At 32.1% G+C, this 20482-nt stretch overlaps 2 protein-coding genes across 7 annotated transcripts; both read left to right on the plus strand.

Annotated features, from left to right (window-relative positions):
- Positions 1-56: 56 nt before the first annotated feature.
- On the plus strand, positions 57-4075 carry LOC104755076 (sugar transporter ERD6-like 1). 3 transcript variants are annotated; one of them, XM_010477405.3, is made up of 18 exons: positions 57-306; positions 604-666; positions 997-1086; positions 1233-1292; positions 1372-1437; positions 1556-1621; positions 1718-1793; positions 1900-1964; positions 2060-2152; positions 2247-2327; positions 2580-2664; positions 2769-2812; positions 2898-2960; positions 3066-3125; positions 3222-3275; positions 3397-3456; positions 3547-3661; positions 3815-4075. In XM_010477405.3, the coding sequence occupies exons 1-18, from the start codon at positions 163-165 to the stop codon at positions 3934-3936; spliced, it is 1407 nt and encodes a 468-aa protein (XP_010475707.1). In that variant the 5' UTR covers positions 57-162; the 3' UTR covers positions 3937-4075. The 3 variants fall into 3 exon arrangements, 2 of the variants coding, with proteins under 2 accessions (XP_010475707.1, XP_010475708.1); XR_015585756.1 differs by lacking the exon at positions 2580-2664 and having other exon boundaries at positions 63-306; XM_010477406.3 differs by lacking the exon at positions 604-666 and having other exon boundaries at positions 64-306.
- Positions 4076-6878: 2803 nt separating this feature from the next.
- LOC104755077 (E4 SUMO-protein ligase PIAL1) lies at positions 6879-12003 on the plus strand. Of its 4 annotated transcripts, XM_010477408.3 has the most exons (17): positions 6879-7071; positions 7238-7300; positions 7423-7495; positions 7616-7684; positions 7804-7869; positions 7952-8034; positions 8219-8270; positions 8352-8423; positions 8710-8777; positions 8867-8915; positions 9000-9084; positions 9169-9270; positions 9440-9491; positions 9592-9643; positions 9799-9915; positions 9997-10578; positions 10869-12003. In XM_010477408.3, the coding sequence occupies exons 1-17, from the start codon at positions 7049-7051 to the stop codon at positions 11736-11738; spliced, it is 2478 nt and encodes an 825-aa protein (XP_010475710.2). In that variant the 5' UTR covers positions 6879-7048; the 3' UTR covers positions 11739-12003. The 4 variants fall into 4 exon arrangements, with proteins under 4 accessions (XP_010475710.2, XP_010475709.2, XP_087352125.1 ...); XM_010477407.3 differs by having other exon boundaries at positions 6892-7071; positions 8867-9084; XM_087495999.1 differs by lacking the exons at positions 6879-7071; positions 7238-7300; positions 7423-7495 and having other exon boundaries at positions 7658-7684; positions 9173-9270.
- The last annotated feature ends 8479 nt before the right edge of the window (positions 12004-20482 follow it).

The raw sequence follows: 20482 nt of genomic DNA on the forward strand, positions 1-20482 counted from the left end.
ACGGAAAAATCTAGAAACCCCCTACATATATATATATAGTAATAGTAGAATAAAATAGTAGTAGTTGAATCAAAATATCTCCGGACGAATACATTATGCTAACTTAAAGTCTGAAGACCATTAAAGTACTGAGTAAAAGAAAAAAAAGAAGAGGAGAAGGAGATGGAGTCTGGAAGTCTGAAAACCCCTCTGGTGAATAAAGAAGAAGAAGAAGAAGAAGAAGTAAGAACCTCTTCTTCCATCACTTCTGATCTTCTTCTCAGTACCTCTGTCGCTGTCACTGGATCCTTCGTTTATGGCTGCGCTGTGAGTTTCCTTCCTTTTTTTTTACTTTCATTTCCAGTTTTTACTCTCATGGGCATGGATCTCTCAATTAACATATCTCAAGATTGGATATTAATTTTCTGATCCCACTCTGCTTTTTGTTTTTGGTAAATTGTGCAACTTAATTTTTTTTTTTTCATTTTGTCTCCTACTCCATTTGCTAATTGGAATATACTTATGTGATTTTGTGATTAACTTTAAAGTATATATATATATTTATAATTGTGGCCTAATATTGTGAAAATAATCTGACAAAAAAAATCATGTCATAACTGGAAGATGTCATATTCGTCCCCTGCTCAATCCGATATCATGGAAGAACTGGGACTTTCCGTTACAGATGTAAGTCCATGATGTGTGTGTGCTCAGTATCAACTTTTCTATTTTTATCTATTTTTTACGTTAGTAATCTCATAGAGTAACAAATGAAAATCGAAATTTGACGTTCAATACTTCAATTGGAATAAAATAACAACAACAAAAAAAGAAAAAGGTTCTCTTGTAAATAATCCGGACTAGCAAACCAAGATTTGAATAGCATACCGAAATAAGTCCAACTTAATTGTTTTTGTAGTATTTTTTTATTTATTACATGCCTTGTTTTTTTTTTTTCAACTACGTAGTTTTATTAATTGGATTGTATGGTCAAAATCAAATCTGTTTTGGTCACAGTATTCATTTTTCACTTCGATAATGACATTCGGTGGAATGATTACGGCCGCGTTTAGTGGGAAAATCGCTGCACTTATTGGTCGTCGACAGGTATTTAATTAATTTTCGTTTCGTATTTAATAATGTTGTACTAACTCCTTTTGTTTTTTACATGTATTATACTATAGTTTTTTCGCAATCTTCCAATGTGACGTAATATGCACGTTTGATTTGTTCATCTCTTTGATTGATCTCAGACAATGTGGATCTCGGATGTTTTCTGCCTCTTTGGTTGGCTCGCTATAGCGTTTGCACAGGTTAGTTTAATTATGGTCAAACATTTATATTTTCAGAAGATTTTTATTTTATTTTGATTTTCGTTGTCATTATTTCAAGGATAAAATGCTGCTAAATATTGGACGCGGCTTCTTGGGATTTGGTGTTGGTCTCATTAGTTATGTGGTAATTAACTACTTTTATCGTCCTTTTTTTAACAACAAAGTTTTTTAGTTATTTCATACTACTATAAGAGTGTTGGTTAATGTCGTTTTCTTTTCTACACCATTTTGTTGGATACAAGGTGCCTGTGTATATAGCAGAAATTACACCTCAAAAAATTCGCGGAGGATTCTCTTTTTCCAATCAAGTAAGAGAAAAAAAACATACATTATATATAAGAGTTTATAGTTTCAAAATCTTGATATTTAACTATAACTATTTTATATTTGGTTTGAATTTGTAGTTGCTACAAAGTTTTGGGATTTCACTCATGTTCCTCATCGGGAACTTTTTCCATTGGCGAATATTAGCTCTTTTAAGTAACTAACTTTTTTCTCTAAATGAATTATAACTCAAAATCAAAATAATGTTTATACTTAAAATCACATTACTAAACTTATTTATGATTTTTTACTCTATGACTAGGTGCAGTCCCATGTGGTATCCAAATGATATGTTTATTTTTAATTCCTGAATCACCTAGATGGCTGGTAATTAGTTCAAACACTTACCGTTGCTTTTCCTTTTAGTTCCAATGTATTTATTGGTAAATGGTATATATAAGTACGGTTGATGTTCATCTTAGGCGATGTATGGTCGAGATCGAGAGCTTGAAGTTACTTTGAAGAGATTAAGGGGAGAAAATAGTGATCTTCTTGAAGAAGCAGCTGAAATCAGAGTAATTATTTATTTTTTCCGTATGCTTTGCTACATATACATGCATATTTTGGTTAAGTTCTAATGTTCTTTTGTTCAATTTCTCTGTGAAACAGGAAACAGTGGAAACCTCTAGAAGAGAATCTCAAAGTGGAGTAAAAGATTTGTTCAATATGAAAAACGCACATCCGTTGATCGTAAGTCTCATCTAATACCAATCATCTATTTATACAAATAAGCTAGAAGAGACCGTGTTCTTACCTAGCTAATTCTGTGACCTATTGATGATCAAACTTTATAAACATGTATACATGCACATACGTATAAATGTAATTCTCCTGGCGAAAAAAATTATACTATATACTGTATTTAGCTTGTGTTTTATGAAAAAAAAAATGTGAATTAACTTGTCTGTTTGGGTTTATTAATTTTGTTGAAAAATGGTTTAGATTGGATTGGGACTAATGCTTTTGCAACAATTTTGCGGGAGTTCCGCGATAAGTGCTTATGCAGCTCGTATTTTTGTCACAGCCGGTAAACCATAATTAACATGTGAAGGGCAGGTCACACTTGGTTTACTATTGTATCAATAATACCATCTCATGTTTTTTAATTATATTGTCTTGCGTTATTATTAGGTTTTCCAAGCAACATAGGAACATCCATCCTTGCTGTTATCTTGGTAAAACCAAACATTTATTTATTTAATCATCGTGTATTTATATATGTATACAATTAAAATACAATTGTTTTTTGTTTATTTGTAGGTACCGCAATCTTTAATTGTCATGTTCGCCGTCGACCGATGTGGACGCCGACCACTTCTGATTGTAATCATTTCATTATCTTCGATATAGTACTATGTATTTTCATAATTGATTACCTTGGATAAAAGTTATAGTTCGTGAGTTTGATATTTTGTTATGTTTTTGCAGAGCTCATCTATCGGTCTGTGCATATCTTCATTTTTTATTGGTCTTTCTTACTATCTTCAGGTTGATGTCTTCTTCACCATTTTGATCGTTCTAACTTCAATGGTCTTTTAGTTTTTATAGACTAAATTATGAATATTATGTTTTCACCACACGCAGAAGCACGGTGATTTTCAGGAGTTTTGTTCCCCTATGTTAATGGTCGGTTTAGTGGTACGTAAAATGCCAATGGGCCAACCGGTTTAAACTAATTGATTTGGTTAAATTCATATACTGTACTACTTGGTGAAACCACAACACTAATTAACCAAAGTGTGATTCATGTATGTACCAGGGTTATGTCGTATCCTTTGGCATTGGTCTAGGTGGACTACCATGGGTAATCATGTCTGAGGTATTTTGTTTACTTTTCTTTTAAAGTACAAACAGTTAATTTACCTTTTTTGGATTTAAAATTTCTTAATGTATTCGTTTAATATGGTAGGTGTTCCCAGTGAATGTGAAAGTCACCGCTGGTAGCCTCGTAACAGTCTCTAACTGGTTTTTCAGTTGGATTGTCATTTTTAGTTTCAATTTCATGATGCAATGGAGTGCTTTCGGTAAAATTCTATCCCATCAATTTGACATTTTTATTTTCTTTTTTCTTGAAAACATTACAAACTTAACAAAAAGTTACTTTAATTATTATACTATATGTATCAATCTTTAAAATGATAATTATATGGAGATATTTTGGTTTATTGGTGTTTCAGGAATATATTACATATTTTCTGGAGTTTCTCTAGTGTCAGCCATATTTGTATGGACTCTAGTGCCTGAAACTAAAGGCAGGACACTCGAGGACATTCAAACATCATTAGGCCAACATTCATAAATTGAAGGCTGAATGTTTTGTATGCATTTCAGATATATATTGCCACGGATCAAAATTTGATTTTTTGCTTTTTTGGTAATTTTACAATATATGCTTTTATCTTTAAACTACCAATTTGAATATACGTGATTTGTGTGTAGATATCTCCTATATAATAAAACAAAAGTACATAAAAACTATATAATATGGATTATAAGATTAATTATTTGATTATTTGATAGGTTATAGGTTATATGGGTTGTATCAATAGTTAAAACTCGATTTCAAATCATCTTAAAAAGGATATTCCAAAAAAATAAAATAAAATCTTCACAAAATATTTAATTAACCATATATAAGTAACAAAATCTCAAAAATTAATCACTCTTCTGCAGATTAAGAGTGATTTTTGATTATACTAGCAACAAAATCTTTAAAAATTTCAAGTCCTTAGATTTTATTGCATAAAGATTTATTCACAACAACTTTTAAAAACAATCACATAAATTATATTTTATATAAAATTACAATATAAATAAAATGAATTTCAATCCGTGCTAATCTAATCTAGTGTTGTTACTAATTTGACCTAATTTTGTGCATTATTATATAAACTAAGGGTGGTATTGGTTTGAGATTTATGAAGATTTTTGAAAAGTTCAACAAAATCATTAAAAATGAATAAGTGAAAGATTGTTAAAGATTGCTAAAGAGTTTTGTTGATTAGTTTTCTAAAATCTTGTAAAGTCCTCCAAACAATTCCTGTATTTTTATGATACTTTCCATGACTTTATTTTGTAAAGAAAGTGTCTAAAATCATGAACCAATAACATAATAATTGAACTCATTAACAATTCTAAATTCTTTTGTTTTAATTGAATAACACAAAAATTTTAATGATTTTATAAAAGTCTAAGGGGGAGGTATTGGTTTAGGATTTAGAAAGAATTTTAGTGACTTTGTGTTTTTAAAAATCTTGCTGACTTTTTAAATCATAGAAAATTAGAAAGTAAAAATGAAAGATTCTATAAGAGATTGTTAGAAAGTTATTTTAAATCTTGCTGATTTGTGTTTCCTAATCTTGTAAAATCTTTCATAAAATCTTTCAAAATCTTTCTATTTCATGAAAGAGTTTTCATGACTTTTGTTATGAAGGAAATGATATAAAATCCTAAACCAATAACACAAAATTTGAATTCATTAACAATCCAAGATTCTTTTGTTTTAATTGAATAACATAAAACTTTCCATGACTTTATAAGACTCTTAATCCAATAACACTAGATTTATCAAAATTTTAGATAACTTTTTACAAATCCACAACCAATAACACCAAATTTTTAAAGAGTTTTAAAAAGTCTTGATTGAATAACAACATATTTTACATAACTTTTAAAGTCATTAAAATTCTTTCTAAATCCTAAACCAATAACCCCTCCTAAATCCAATAACTCAGATTTGTTAAGATTTTAAATGACTTTTTACAAATCACAAACTAATAACACTAAATTTTAACAGAGTTTAACAAAATCTTGATCTAATAACAACATATTCTACATAACATTTAAAGTCTTTAAAACTCTTTTCAAATCTTAAACCAATAATCCCCACTAAATAGAAGATTATGGAAGAAGTGGGACTATACGTGGCAGATCATGTAAAATCCACATTTATTCTTCGCTCCAAGTACACCACTTATATAGGGAAAATCTCAAACCGGTTAAATAAACCAGACCAGTAACCTCGGTTTGAATGTTCTATTTCTATTTTAGTCAGTATACGTTTTTTTTTCTTCTTCACTTAAGGTAATGACATTAGGAGGAATGATTACGGGCGCGTTTAGCGGATAAATCGTTGCACTCATTGGTCGTTTGACAGGTCTAAATATTAAAAACTGTGATTAGTGAGCTCTAAATCTTAAATTAGAGTGACAGACACATCACACATACATATGAAATAAAGGAAGGTAAATGAACCGTCAACAGTGACTGGGTAATTTAATTGTAGATTAACGTTAGGTTTGCAGAATTTATGACTGACATATTACATTAAAGAAACTAGAACTAGAGAGTAGAGAGACTAGAAAGAACTAGTAGGGGGTATTCAGTAGTAACTTTCAAAAGTATGAGGACTGTGCTGTAAAATTAATAAAACAACGAGGGAGTAAGGTGAAGTATCTCCAAGAAAAAATTAATTAACTACTATTACTCCAAGAAAAAAATTTAACTACTATTACTCCAATAATTTTTTTAGTCTCCAAGAAAATATAATTGATACTAGTGCTGTAAAATTAATAAAACAACGAGGGAGTAAGGGTCGCGCTTTATGTACCTGATTGTGTGCTTGTAGATCATTACCATTTACTGATTTAGACTGATCACTCAAATTACAATTCATATTTATGTGGGTAAATGGATCACAGTCCACGTGGTACAGACGTACAGTATCTCGTTCGACCAAATCTCAACTTAGCAGCCCATTATAAAGTTTTAATAGAATTTTCCAACCTTATACACCATGTAACATAACTATTATTACTATATTTCTTTACATATTAAACTAAAAAAGAAAAAAAAAAAAAAAAAAAGAATAAGATTGATTAGGAAAAAAGATTGTACCTAAAATATTTTGTATTCTTTACTCAAATTTGTTTCCCTTGTCAGTTTCTTCAATTATACTATTATTCTAAATATGTATAGTGTTTACTATCTTTAGAGCATGATTACTGAGAGTTACTCAGTTGGTTGCTTTCTTATTTATGTCCGAAAAAAAATTAAAAAATCTAATAATATTGTCTAAAATGCGAGAATCGCTTCTCCAGGAAGGAGCGGAAGCAACCCATAAGGAACGGTACGTGTCAAATTTTGGTTGGTTGTCGGATAAATTTAATTTTTTTTTTTTTTTCATTTTCTTCTCTCTCTTTCGCGACCCTTACTCCCTCGTTGTTTTATTAATTTTACAGCACTAGTATCAATTATATTTTCTTGGAGACTAAAAAAATTAATTAACTACTATTACTCCCTCTAGCCGTCGTGTTGTGTCGGTTTAGAGAATCATTTAACACACGACCCCCCCCCCCCCCCCCCCCCCCCCCGGAGACTTCTCGGAGAAGGTGAAGTATCTCCAAGATTCAATGGTGATTCCGGCGAATTCTGGGTATTTCCTTTTTCTTTTTGTTGTATATTTTATTTTTTCAATTAGTGTCTCTATCATTTGACTTTTTTTTATTTTTCTCCACCAAAGTAATATTTGTTAAATAGTTTCTAAATTAATGATTTTTTAAAAAACAATCTTTGTTTCTTCTTCTAATTACTTTCTTTAGGTTTGGGTTTCGTGCTGAACTCAGCACCAAGGAGTTTCAAGATTCCTGCATCAGTCTCGCTAAGTAATACTCTCCATTTGCTTAAACCCATCTTTCGTTTTAAACCCTAAAATCTGCAATTCTGGGTTTCCCAGTTTCACTGAGAATTTTTTTTTCCCAATTTTGTGGCTTTTGGTGAAATGCAGAGAAATCGATGCAGCTGTTGGGAAAAATGAAGTTCCAGGGAATGTTCAAGAGCTGGCTTTAGTCCTCAATTATGTGTGTGCAGTGCTTCTCGAAAAAGTTTTGATTTTTTTTTTTTAAGGTGCTTCTTCCTTTTGGGGTTTGTATATGCTCATAGTAGTAGTACTCTTGTTTCTGTTGTGTTATATGGTGCAGGTGTGCCATCGTATATGTGATGATCTTCAAACTAGGGCGGTGGTAATGACGCTGATGATCTCAGCTAAGGTAAAAAAGAAAGAGATAAAGAGTTAGAATTTAGGAACTTTTGTGGCAGAATCTCATACAAGTTTGTTGATTTGGGTTAATGGTTACGTAGCTGAAGTGTATTTGTGTTTCTCTCACAGAGTGCTTGTCAGCTTGGATGGTTCCCTCAGACAGAGACTCAAAAACTGTTGGCTATCATAGACTTGGTATGTTTCGTTCCAGCCGAAATTTCTGTTTCGAGATTAATCAGGATTCTGTTAGTAATGATGTTTTTCTCTTCTTGTTCAGATGTCAAATAGTTTCAGCAATCCTGAAATTGTCACTCCTAGTGTAGATAGTCCCGTCAGTCTAATTTCGGAGGTCATAGAGAGGTAGGCTTCTGTTTTCTTATGAAATTTTTAGCTTATGCTGATTGAGTATTTTACAGCTCCTCATGTGTGTTCTCATTCAGTTATTTCAAATCACTAAGGGTACCAGTCTGCTACTGTAAAGAAAACTTGGTAACTAATATCAAAATGTTGGTTTCTTTTGAATCTACTTCTGTTCTGTCTATAGGTTCTATCCATGTGTGAAGCTGGGGCATATTGTTCTTTCTTGTGAGGCGAAGGTGACTTTATTTATTATTCAACTCCTAGCACCTTTTTTTCTTTCTAATGTGTGCTTTATTTAGCTCTGTTTCTCTTGGCAGCCAGAATTAAAGATATTGGTGAAGGACTTCCATATTTCAAAGAAGATGCCACATTCTCTTAAACAGAAAGTAGTATGTATTGTAATTTTGGTTATGAGTGCGTTTTATTACTGTGCTAGCCTTAGTACCAGATTTTGTTTCGTTATTTGAATATGCTTTCATATAGTATTGTGCATATGTGGTTTCTCCTGCATATATGCAATTAGGTAAGAAGAATGCATGAATGTACTTTCAAAGGTTACTGTTCAGCTTTGCTTGTCGTGGCACTTCAGCATTTTATAGTTTTAATTCTTTGTTTTATGTACTGCTAATTATGCTTAATAGTTAGGTTTATAACAGAATCTTGCTTGCTCTTCAGGGATTATTTGTTGTCCGGACTGAGGACATAAGCAAATCTAATTGTATTGTCCATCCACAAAAAGTCAGGTGTGGTTTGATTGCTTTCCTTTTTCTGCCGGATGTTCGTGAGCAGTTTTTGTGTTTTAATCATATTGATTTACATATGAAAATTACAGCTTTTTGTTGAATGGAAAGGGCGTTGACAAGAGAGTTAACATCTCAATGGTTTGTGCATTTTGTTTATTTCTTGGATATGGTTTAGAAGTACTTACTATGATGCAAGTAATTGTCGTTGTCATTTCTTTTCAGGAGTCAGGGCCGCAGCTTCCGGCGGATGTTACTGCCCTGGTCAACGCTGGGGCAAATCTTCTACAAGCAATAGGCTGTTTTGGAGGTTTTTGTTTAATGAAGATTCTTAATCACTTTTATTTCCTCTCCTCGTTTTCAGTAATAATGGATTGTTACCCATTTTTTATAGGTAGTTACTTAATTGCTATTGCTTTTATCGATCTCATACCGCTGCCAGACAAACCGTTGCTTAAAGATTACGTTCATCCTGAAGTCATTGAATCAAATTCAGGTATATCCAAAAGTATTTAGTCACTAGGAGTAGAAAGTATCTGCTTAACGTTAATTGCATTTTCCACATATGAGTCATCAAATTATTTAGTTGTATCCATTTGTATAATTGTATCCCTAGAACACTTATCCAGATCAACCATTGGTTGTCTTTTCCAAAATTTCTGTAGATTGTGACATAATTGAGGGGCCATCAAGGATATCTCTCAGTTGTCCTATCAGGTATCCGGGATGTTTTTCCTCTGTAGCTTTATATATTTTAAGAAGTTGCTTTCACAGTTACCTCAACCTTTTTAAGATTTGATCATCACCTTTAAAACAGCCGAACGCGTATCAAACTTCCTGTGAAGGGTCATGTCTGTAAACATCTTCAGGTGATGCATTTTCTATTAAGCATAAGTTATGATAGGATTGTTCTTGTTTTTCCATTGTTTAAATCATCGTGAGAAGAATTATTTCATGAAATCGTAACATTAAAAGCTCTGGTTTACTCCTTATCTCTATTTTGATATGTTACTTTCTGCTGTAGTGTTTTGACTTTTGGAATTATGTCAACATGAATTTGAGACGACCATCATGGCGCTGCCCGCATTGCAATCAATCTGTTTGCTATACTGACATCCGTGTAGATCAAAAACTTAAAAAGGTAGGCAGCTTATTGTTGTTGCTTAGTGATTAATCTTTTTAGATCCTACACCGAATAAACAATCTTTCTTAATATCCACAGATTCTAGAAGAGGTGAGACATAGCGCTACTGATGTGGTTATCACTGCTGATGGATCATGGACGGTAGTAACAGAAAATGACGAGGACGTGGAACTAGTACCGGAAGCCACTCATGACCATGGAGATCCAAATAGTTTCATAAACTTGGGGCCTACTGTTTTTGATCTTCCTAGAGATGAGAATGAAATGGAAACATCCAGTGGCACGCAAGTCCATGAACAGAATCTTGGTTTATCAGAGATTCAGGCTCCGTCTGCTACAGATTATACTATGCTTAATCAGTCTTCTGCTTCAATCAACACGCTGCCACAGTTGCCACAATCTTTGAATGCGTTTGATGGGCAACAATTCTTACCATCCTCATCTCCACAAGATAGATTAGCTACTAATGCGTCAAACTTTGGCACATCAATGCCGGTTGCTCAGTCTTCTCAGTTTCAAGGCTCACATGTTATGCCCCTTGAAAATTGTGTAGGAAGAACCTCTGATTTGATGGAGAGATGGACCCTCATCCATGGACGTGGCATTAATCAGACTCAATTGCCATCCGCGCCTCTGTCGCAGCATCATTATGCAATGCAGGTTTGTTATTTATTACTCTACTGTTGTTCTTTGTTTGCTCTCGTAAGTATCTGGTGAAGCTACATTACAATGTAATCATATCGACTTACACATGCTAACTAGTGCAATCCAACAACTTATAAATAAGAAATTATGAGCAATTCAAATGAATCGGTTAAACCATGTTCCAGTTTTCATCTGCTTCAGATTTGTTTTGGTCTAGGAGAGTTAGAACATGTACCTGATCTTAATCACCATGAATTCCTTGCTTGTTTAATTAACTCGAAGATTTTTTTCTTATCTGCATGCAGAATTTGAGCCAGTACCCTTCACAGCATAGACCAATTCCATCCTACATTGCACATCCTCAAACTTTACCTGTCAACTACGGAGGGAACGCTGACCAAAGATCGATGCCACCGATGCAACCTTCCATTACACACCTCCAATCATTACTTAACTACGGAGGGAACGCCCACCGAAGACCAATGCCATCTTCCATTACACGTAGCCATACTTTACCTGTCAGCTACGGAGGGAACGTCCACCAAAGGTCGATGCCGTCTTCCTTTACACATCTCCAAACTTTACCTGTCAACTACGGAGGGACCGCCGACCAAAGAACGATCCCATCTTCCATGTCACATATCAACTACGGAGGGACCGCCGACCAAAGAACGATCCCATCTTCCATGTCACATATCCAAAATTTACCTGTCAACTACGGAGGGACCTCCGACCAAAGACCCATGCTAAGACCGATGCCATCTTCCAATACACATCTCCCAACTTCATCTGTCAATTACGGAGGGACCAACGACCAAAGACATAATCCTGGTGGTGCAAGGGGACAGTTATCATCACGAGAGTTCATGAATTTGCCTCCTGCTAACACTGCAAATTGGCGCCAACCGAGCCGGATGCGAGGCAGCATAGAACCTGGTACGAGATATGACCATATGATCATTCGACCTACGCGGCCGGTTCAAGCACAAGCTCAAACGCTTCCTCCGCCTCAATCAACAGCTGATAATGTAACTAATGAAAGTCAAGCATTTTTGTTGAGCCCAAGCTATCCCATTGGTACTAACGAAACACAAGTTGGGACCAGTTCATTGCCGGTGGCCGAGGCTCTTGGGTTGTCAGGGTCGTTTTGGTCAATGCCTCCTGAGACATGGTGATATCTGATGACTTAGAGATTGTAACACGCGGTTCATAGCAATAGGATGCATCACTAACACAATCAGTAGATAAGCCCTTTTTTGTTTTTGTTTTTTTGGTACTAACCTCTTTAGGCTTCGGGGTACATATATGGGGCTAGTTCTTGATGTAGCGTATTCTTGAGATTCACTTCCTGTGACACATTTAGGGTATGGTTTGACCGATTGACTATCACAATATAGCAGGTCCAGATCAATTTCTTCTGAACCGGGAAACTTAAGCTCACACAACCATGTTTCTACTTTACTAGTGGCTTTGGTTCTGTGATATGTGTTTGGTTTTCTGTTGAAGAATTGAGAAACTTGTTGATAGGTTCGTTACTTGCCAACCCCTAATCTTGATACATGAAATTATATGTTTGTTATCCACTCAGTTTGTAGTCTTTGTTGCGGACATGATCTAGTTATAATAAGTTTTTAATGTTCTACAACTGCAGTGCAATATACTAGGTGTCAAATCCATAGGAAAATACGAAATTAAATGATTCCTGTTGAGTACTCAATTAAGGTTTTGGCTCTGCGCTTACTAATCTGAACATAAATCAAAAGCAATAGACAAGAAACATAGTCTAAGTGATAAGAGTTTTTCACCTTTTCCAAAGAAAGCAAGAAAATCTCCTTTTGGGTGGTCCGAGTCCCTAGATCTCAACATACATGAGCTCTGGCCATTCCTACCCTATCATGTCCTCACATGTCTCGTTATTCCCTACTACATAATCATGAAGGCAATAGACAAAAATCTTTTAAAACTAGTTGTCATTGGTTAACGTTGCTTGTTTATCGATCAATCTACTAGTTTACTCTTCAACTCAATATAGGTGACGTGACTCTTCATTAAATAGTAATATCAAATATAAAAAAGTTCCCATGGATCCACTAGTCTTCCTCGTTTTAAGGTTACGTTTTATATAATACTTCCTTACTCAGATGTCATGAGTTTGAAAACATTCACCGTTATAGAGTTCTTTTATACACTAGATTAGTTATGTTTCATTGTCTACAATGCCATTTATCATTTTTTTCTGATATGTGTGTCAGTCGAACATGTACTTCAAATTTATCAACTCTTGATTTTCAATTTTGTAACGATTAATATTAATTCGATCTGTACCATTACCATAGTTCGAATTTATCAGCTAAATTAAAAAGCCTAATCTAACTTAAATAATTAGATCAAAGTCGTGCATAGGTAGGTACGCTGTTCATCATACTAAAAACGTGAACTATTGAAATAAAAATAATAAACTCATTCTATCTTCTAATATTATAATTAGTAAATAATTGAAGGAATATTCAATATACGAAAGACGACAAAAGAACATGATATGAAATTATGAATGTACTGTACTACTATCATATAGACAACCTGGTCGATTAATTTATCATGTAATTTTTTTTTTGTTTTAAATCATGTAAGTTACTAATCCAACATGAAACAAAACGCTAATGCAAGAAGCTAGGGTATGTATATGCAAGTAATAAAGAGCAATACAGAACGCACAATTTTTCATATATAGTAAAATACGAAATATCTTAAAATATTCCTTCTGGACATGATATAAGTTTAATGCTCAGCAACTGCATGGCTGTGCAATTCCATACTTAAGTGTAGTTCAACACGAAATCAAATTAATTCCAATTAGGTCAGTTATTTTATGTATTGGTTTTGCGTTTTCTAATCTAAGCATAAATTAAAAGCAACTTCGTCTACAGGCAAGAGAAAGAAAGCTAGAATATATATATATATTCCCATATCGGTGGTCCTAGTCCCTATCTTGACATTATTGAAGATACCATTCATATCCTGTTATGCCCTCACCAGTTCATAATGAGTTTCAAACATTTTCTGCAGTAGCAAAAACTTTTTAAAAATTGGTCGGTTTATCAATCAAGTCGCTCCATGTTGACCCTAATATTTGTAGAACTAACCCCAAACTTTTTTTTGGCTTATGACCGGTTCTAACGCCAGTCATTTCCTTTATCGATTTCTTAAACGATAAGTGATATATGTGGTGGTAGTAACATAAACTTTTCTAAACAAAAGTAACTAATTATAGTAATAATAAAAATAAATAACAAAATCTAACTTCTCATGGATTCATTAGTCAGCAGCTCATAACTTTGAAAATAACGCTTTACTAATTACTACTGTGTCTTTTTAAACTAAAAATTTTGGACGAGTTACTCTTAACTTTTTCGGACTTGAAACCAATATATGCAGGTGTTTGACAAAAAAACCAATGCAGCTAGGTTAAAACTGAGTTTCTCTCTCGGCACCTGGTTTCGTGCTTCGAAAACTTTCGCAGTTAAAATTATCAGTATCATCAACCAAATTAAATATCCTAACCTAACTCAAATATAGATCGAAGTCGTGCTTAGGTAGGTACGCTAATCATCATACTAAAAACGTGAACTATTGAAATAATTTACAAGTAAAGTCGTTAATTATTATTTTCTAAAACATCAAAGCTCATTTATTATTCTATCTTATGAGGGCGAGAGAACGCGATATGAATGTATAGAGAACCTCGTGTCGTGGAATAAGTAGTTATTGTATCTACCGCATATTGGACATCTGAAGGCGAGAGAGAGAACGGATCCAATGTACCACGATGCTATTCCAATTAAACAAATGAGTAATCGACTCACTTTTATATCCTATAACAAATACTAGTATTATATTTTCCATCTCAAGCTCCACTTGTTTAAACACTCTATGTCACTTCTGTAATATTCCCATGCTTGTAAAGTTGTTTTCATGTTTTACAAAATAAGTCACATATATATAAACAGACTCATAGTTGCACACTTCCAACAAAGTCGTAGTTCAGATCAATTTAACTCATAATATTTGGAGAAAAGAAAAATCATAATATTAAATAAAACACAGGAGATGTTTTTATTTTGGACATTATTAAACTCATCATCATCATATTAAAATTTAAGCTATCAATGGTATATTTATACGTATGTTTCTATTAATTTATTCAAATATACCAGTTATCTACACACACATACACAAATATGTTTTTTTTTTCTTTGTTCTTTTTGGTATGATACAAATACAATCATCTTATTCACATACAAATGTTATTTATGTTTTCTAAACAGAATATTGAGTATCATTATGTTTTCTGAACATACCCGTTCACTACAAGAAAATAAGTTCATTGTCACGTAATATTCCGTCACAATAATATTTTTTTCGTCACAATAAAAATATTGTTACGTATCTGTGACGATTGGTGAATGGTTACAATACAATGGTCACAAATTTTTTTTAGTTACTAAAACGTCACAAGAGTTGCGACTAACTTATATGTATCTATTTCGTCACCATATGTAACGATTTGTAAACGTATCTAAAATGTCACAATTGCTTACTAAAATTATCGTCCCAAATACATTTTATTTCATGACCAAAATCACGTATCAAGTTAGTCACTAATTACGACGCCACTGTAGTCTCAAAATGTCACACTTAGTGACCTGTTAAAAGTCGCTTTTCCGTCACGGTTACTAACTAAGAACATGTTTCAAAACTGTCATTCAATTATGACAAAACTTTAGTCTCAAAACCGTAATGCATTTTGTTACTATTATTATCGTCTCCTATTTTTTAAATATTATTGTTTTATTAAATTATTGTCACAATGATACATAAGCTATATATTAATAATTACAAAAAAACTTATATAATAATTTTTTTATTAATTTATAAATTAAAGTAAACAAAACCAATATAAAAAACTGGAGTATTATTAATAGACGAAATAAAGCTAAACCAAACTTAATTAACTAGCCACTCCATTGGAAACTTGTGAAGGAATAGATGTTTTCAATGTCAAGTGCTTGGAGACATCATGAATCATCCAAAAACATAGAAATCCCATTTTGTAGTCTTGTTTTGATATTCCAGCAATCTATAAAAAAAACATACAAGTATATGAACATTTTCAAACGCAAATAAAATAGTAAATTTTTAACTCATTAAAAAATATGTAACTATGCATAATTTAATCTATAAATATTACCTTAACATAAATTTCATATTTCTCCTTTTGGGTTAGATTCTATTGCCAATTCCTGGCCATTTGAAGACTTTCTCTGTGAAAAGAGTTCTTGCACATCTTCATCGATTTTTCCTACAATCACTCCAACTAAATATATACATATAGATCCATTAGAATAGTCAAATGGAAAATCTATATATACAATTATATATATCCATTAGATTAGTCAAAATCAAATCACTCCGCAAGTGTATACGATGATGATGCAATATTTTAGTAAACAAAGTGCTGGAACATGATAATAGAAAAAGATGAAAATAAAGAAAAGGATAATTTCAACTATTGATTGCATAATATAAATCTAACAATTAAATAAAAAAGATGGGCACCAACCTTGCAAGAGTGATCGGTGAGAACGAGAGAAACAAAGCGGCGAGAAGAAAGAGTAATGAAGTTATCAATTAGGGTTACAATTTAAGGATTAGGTATATTCTTTATATATAATACATCTGAAGTTTTTAGGTATACTAATAAATAGTTTAAGAGGGAAATTCCAAAAATTACTAAATATTTCGGAAATCTTTAGGCGCTTAAAATTCTAATTATTCATAAAAATAAAATCTTTTCCAAAAATTAAAAATCTAGTATATGGTATCTTAAACTGCTTTGTTAAATTTAATTAAAATATAATAAAATTATTTAATCATAAATTCAAAGTGCTTGTTGACAAAAATAAATAAATTATAAACTGCTTTAAAATAACCATAATTCCTTACATGTTATAGTAACCAACTTGAAAATTCTTTTTCTCTAAGCAAGGTTAGATTATCTCCACTTATGCCAGGATTAGCAGCAACCATGAATTTATTGGACAACCTACATAAAAAATATTAATTATTAAGAAACATAACAATATTTTATGTTTAGCCACTAATTAATGAAAATATAACATGTTTTCACGTACCTTTCAAATGATTTTAACAAAATTTATTCACAGTTTAACAATCATTTAGTCTTATAACAATTTTTTTGTTTCTATTAATGTTGTTTCATAGATTAATTAAGTGGTGGACATGAGATGGATAGACATGAAGTAAACTTATGAAGGATATTTAACTATAAGTTAAAATAGTTATCTACTTTATAAACAATACAATCATTTTCAGTTTTTAAGGATTATTATCAAATGTTCAAGATGTAATTGATTAGTTTATAAAAGAAATATTTTAATTAGTAGTTTGTATTTTCCTTAATAAAATACAATGATCATTCTCTTTGTAAAAGTATATTTAACTGGTTAATCAATGTATGTTTGATAAAAAAATATCATAATACCATTACAATAGTTATGACTTAAATTATCGTAACAATTTTGTAAATGTTTGAGACAACTTTTTGTCATAAATTAATTTGTAACCGTAGTATTATGACCAAACAATTACGAACTTGTTATAATTTTTTTTCTTCCCAGTAAAGTATCTAAAAGATCACAAATGTGTGACAAATAATTTTGTCTCAAATTAACGTCACTATTTGTAACTACATATTTGTAGTAAAACCGTCACACTTGTTACGATTAATAATATTGACACTATTTAGTAGCTAATGGTGACAATTTTTAGTGACGATTTAATCCGTAATAATGTTGTGACGAAATAATTACGAATTTATGACTAAAAATTAATGTCACAACATAGTATCTAAAAAGTCACAAATTTGTCACAAATTTTGTTTGTCTCAAGCTAACGTCACAATAATCTCTTTTTCTTGTAGTGGTTGTCGTATTTTGGGATGTCGAGTCTGCAAAAGTGCCTAACGGCTCCACAACGGAAACAATACTACAAAGTTTTTATTATTACCTTCAATGTAATGGATTTTACGGAAAAATTATTGTATATACCGTCGTCGGTGAGATTACTCCAGATCGTATACCATTCTCTGTGCAGAATTTGTTCTGATCCATGAGATTAAATAAAACACATAAGATGTTTTCATTTTGGACATTATTTTCGATAAGGGTTATTGGTTCTATTATTTTAATGGATTTGGAAATCCAAACAAAAATTATGTGTCATTCAATCATTGATTTTAAAATACTTATCAAAATTATGTGTTATTGGTTCTATGATTTTCAAATATTTGTTAAAATCTCATGTTATTCACTTAATAATTTGTTTTTGGATTTCAAAATCCACATTATGTTTTAAATGAATTTGAATGTGTAAAATAGAAGGATTCAAATCCAAAGATAAAGTATGTTATTTCAAAATCCATATGTTTGATTTTTAAAATTTACAATTACATATGAATTTATAAATCACCTATCCAATAACATCCCTGTTAAGATCCTTTAAAACAACCACATTCACACAAAAAAGTATGGGCACGATCACATTGCATTTCATTTTAAAAATGTTTGGTCTAGTTAGTACGATCGCATACACTACTGATACACCTAATAATACCAATATTGCTGGTATTATTATACTTAGTCCAAGGAAGTTTTGATTCTCTCACGATCCTTTGAGAATTTTGGGTTAAACCGGTTGGACTACTTTCGAGTTTAGAAGATTTCGGATTGGACCGGATCATACCGATATATAACCAATTTTACAATTATTTTCAAGTAAATATATATATTTTTCCTCCTGGATTTATCCTATCAAGTGTATCTATCTCGATACAAACGAACAACCAAATCTCTTCCCATTCTCGAGACATTCTTGGCGCTATTCATTCCAACTTTGAACATCATAGAATAATTGATGCTTCCAAAAAAAAAAAAACAGTAATTTATTTTGTACGACAGGAATTTTTATTTATTTAAATTTAGCAATTCTTCTTTTTAAAGTACCATTTTTTTTTAAAGGCTACCTTTGAAAAATTTTATTTTATCCTTGGATTAACAATGTTCAAAATTTACAGACTGTTTTTATTCTACTAGTTGTTTTAACTGAGTAAAAGAACCGTTTATTCTCCAAATACCATGAAATTTCTATCCAATGTTGGTTAAGATTTCCGAATTCCAAATCCACACTAATTTAGAAGTCATATTGTCAGCAGCTAAAAAATTCCAGTGACCAAAAATATGCCTTAGAACAGATATATATGAAAATCGATCGAATTTAAAGAAAGACACGGGTACTAGTGTAATATGACGAAGGCAACTTCGTAGGAGGCAAAGATAGTCCAATTCACTCCGAAAAGAATAAATAAATCTAAAACAAAAAAAAATAATTGATTTATTCTTTTTGGTCACATTTCTTATTGTCTTGGCACCTCTTAGTATTATTTATAATTCTTTTTGGTCACAGTTTATTATTGGAGTGCCTAACTTTATTCGTCACATGGATCTAACGGACTAAAAACTTGCAGATCTTAAATGAGTCAGTTAAAGGGAGATTAAACATTAAAGAATCCCAACCTTTTATGATACTTAATCAAAGATGTGACTAACTTTTTTTTGTCCCAACATCACCGAGGAATCACCTTTTCTCTTGTTTTTTTTTTCATTTAACACCAAAGAGAAACAAAATACAAGTCAATTAATACATCTCTGAGCATGTGTTTATTTGATTATCAATCTGATTACAATTTTGAGTCTGTATTTAAGTAGGAGCTTGATATGAAGTTCAAAACTATGGTAAAAGTGAACTTTTATCTATTTATTTAACCTTCTTTTACTTTTTAATAATGAAGAGGGGCACTAGTAGTCATACGGAAACCAAGCAAGGTGGACTGGATGCGGTGACGGGAGATAACAAGAAAAAGACCTTACTCATAAAGTTAGAAAACTACTCAAAGATTGGATATGACCCATTAATTATAAGTATTCACTTGATATATAGTATTCAAATGCATTGGTATGTACTATGATTTTAATAATTAAGATGATATTTTTTAATTAAAATTACATGCATCTCTATCAATCTTTCAACCACATTCTTTGTCAACCTATACATAAGAATAGAGAGGCCAAAAAAGTGTTTCATGTTATTCACCACATCCACATGTAAGCGCCTCTCAAAAAGGTGTCTTACATGCGTTTTTTTTTTTTGTTACATCATCGTTAACATGCATTTAAAAACGTTATTGTTACGATCATGTGAAGCAAAGACACGAAGTTCGAGGATCAACGCCACTACACCACACCACATGTAAGCGCCTCTCAAAGTTAATAAGCGTATCGCTGCTGAATGCACTTTCCCGCCAACGCCAAGGGTCTGCTGGTCATATCCAATCTTTGAACAACTAAAGAAAAATAAAAGATGAACACCGCCAGTTTCAGCATTAGATGCAATACTACACCCAATACCAAATACCAACCATTGTTATAACGTGCGTTCAACCTGTTACCTCTACATGCGGCAACATAAAATCTGATAGTGATGAATAACGTTAATTATTTATTGATTTTTGGTGATATTTGTTGCTTTCTTCACGTTGTTGTTCTGTCTAGCCGGAGCCTCATGGATCATTTTTAAGGCTACAAAATTAAATGAACATATAGCTCTCTCTATTCTTTAGCCATTTGTAAATCGTGTTTATTATTTTTATTTTGCTAACACTTAAAATGCATTTGATGTTCCTTTCATTGAGATGTATAGGACAATAAGTACCTTTTTCGCCGGAGAAAATTCAAAGGTTGTTGATGATTTCGACAATGAGAACCAAAAATTCTGTCGGTATCAA

The sequence above is a fragment of the Camelina sativa genome, chromosome 17 (assembly GCF_030686135.1).
Source record: "Camelina sativa cultivar CO46 ecotype springtype chromosome 17, ASM3068613v1".
In the NCBI taxonomy this organism is placed as follows: domain Eukaryota; kingdom Viridiplantae; phylum Streptophyta; class Magnoliopsida; order Brassicales; family Brassicaceae; genus Camelina; species Camelina sativa.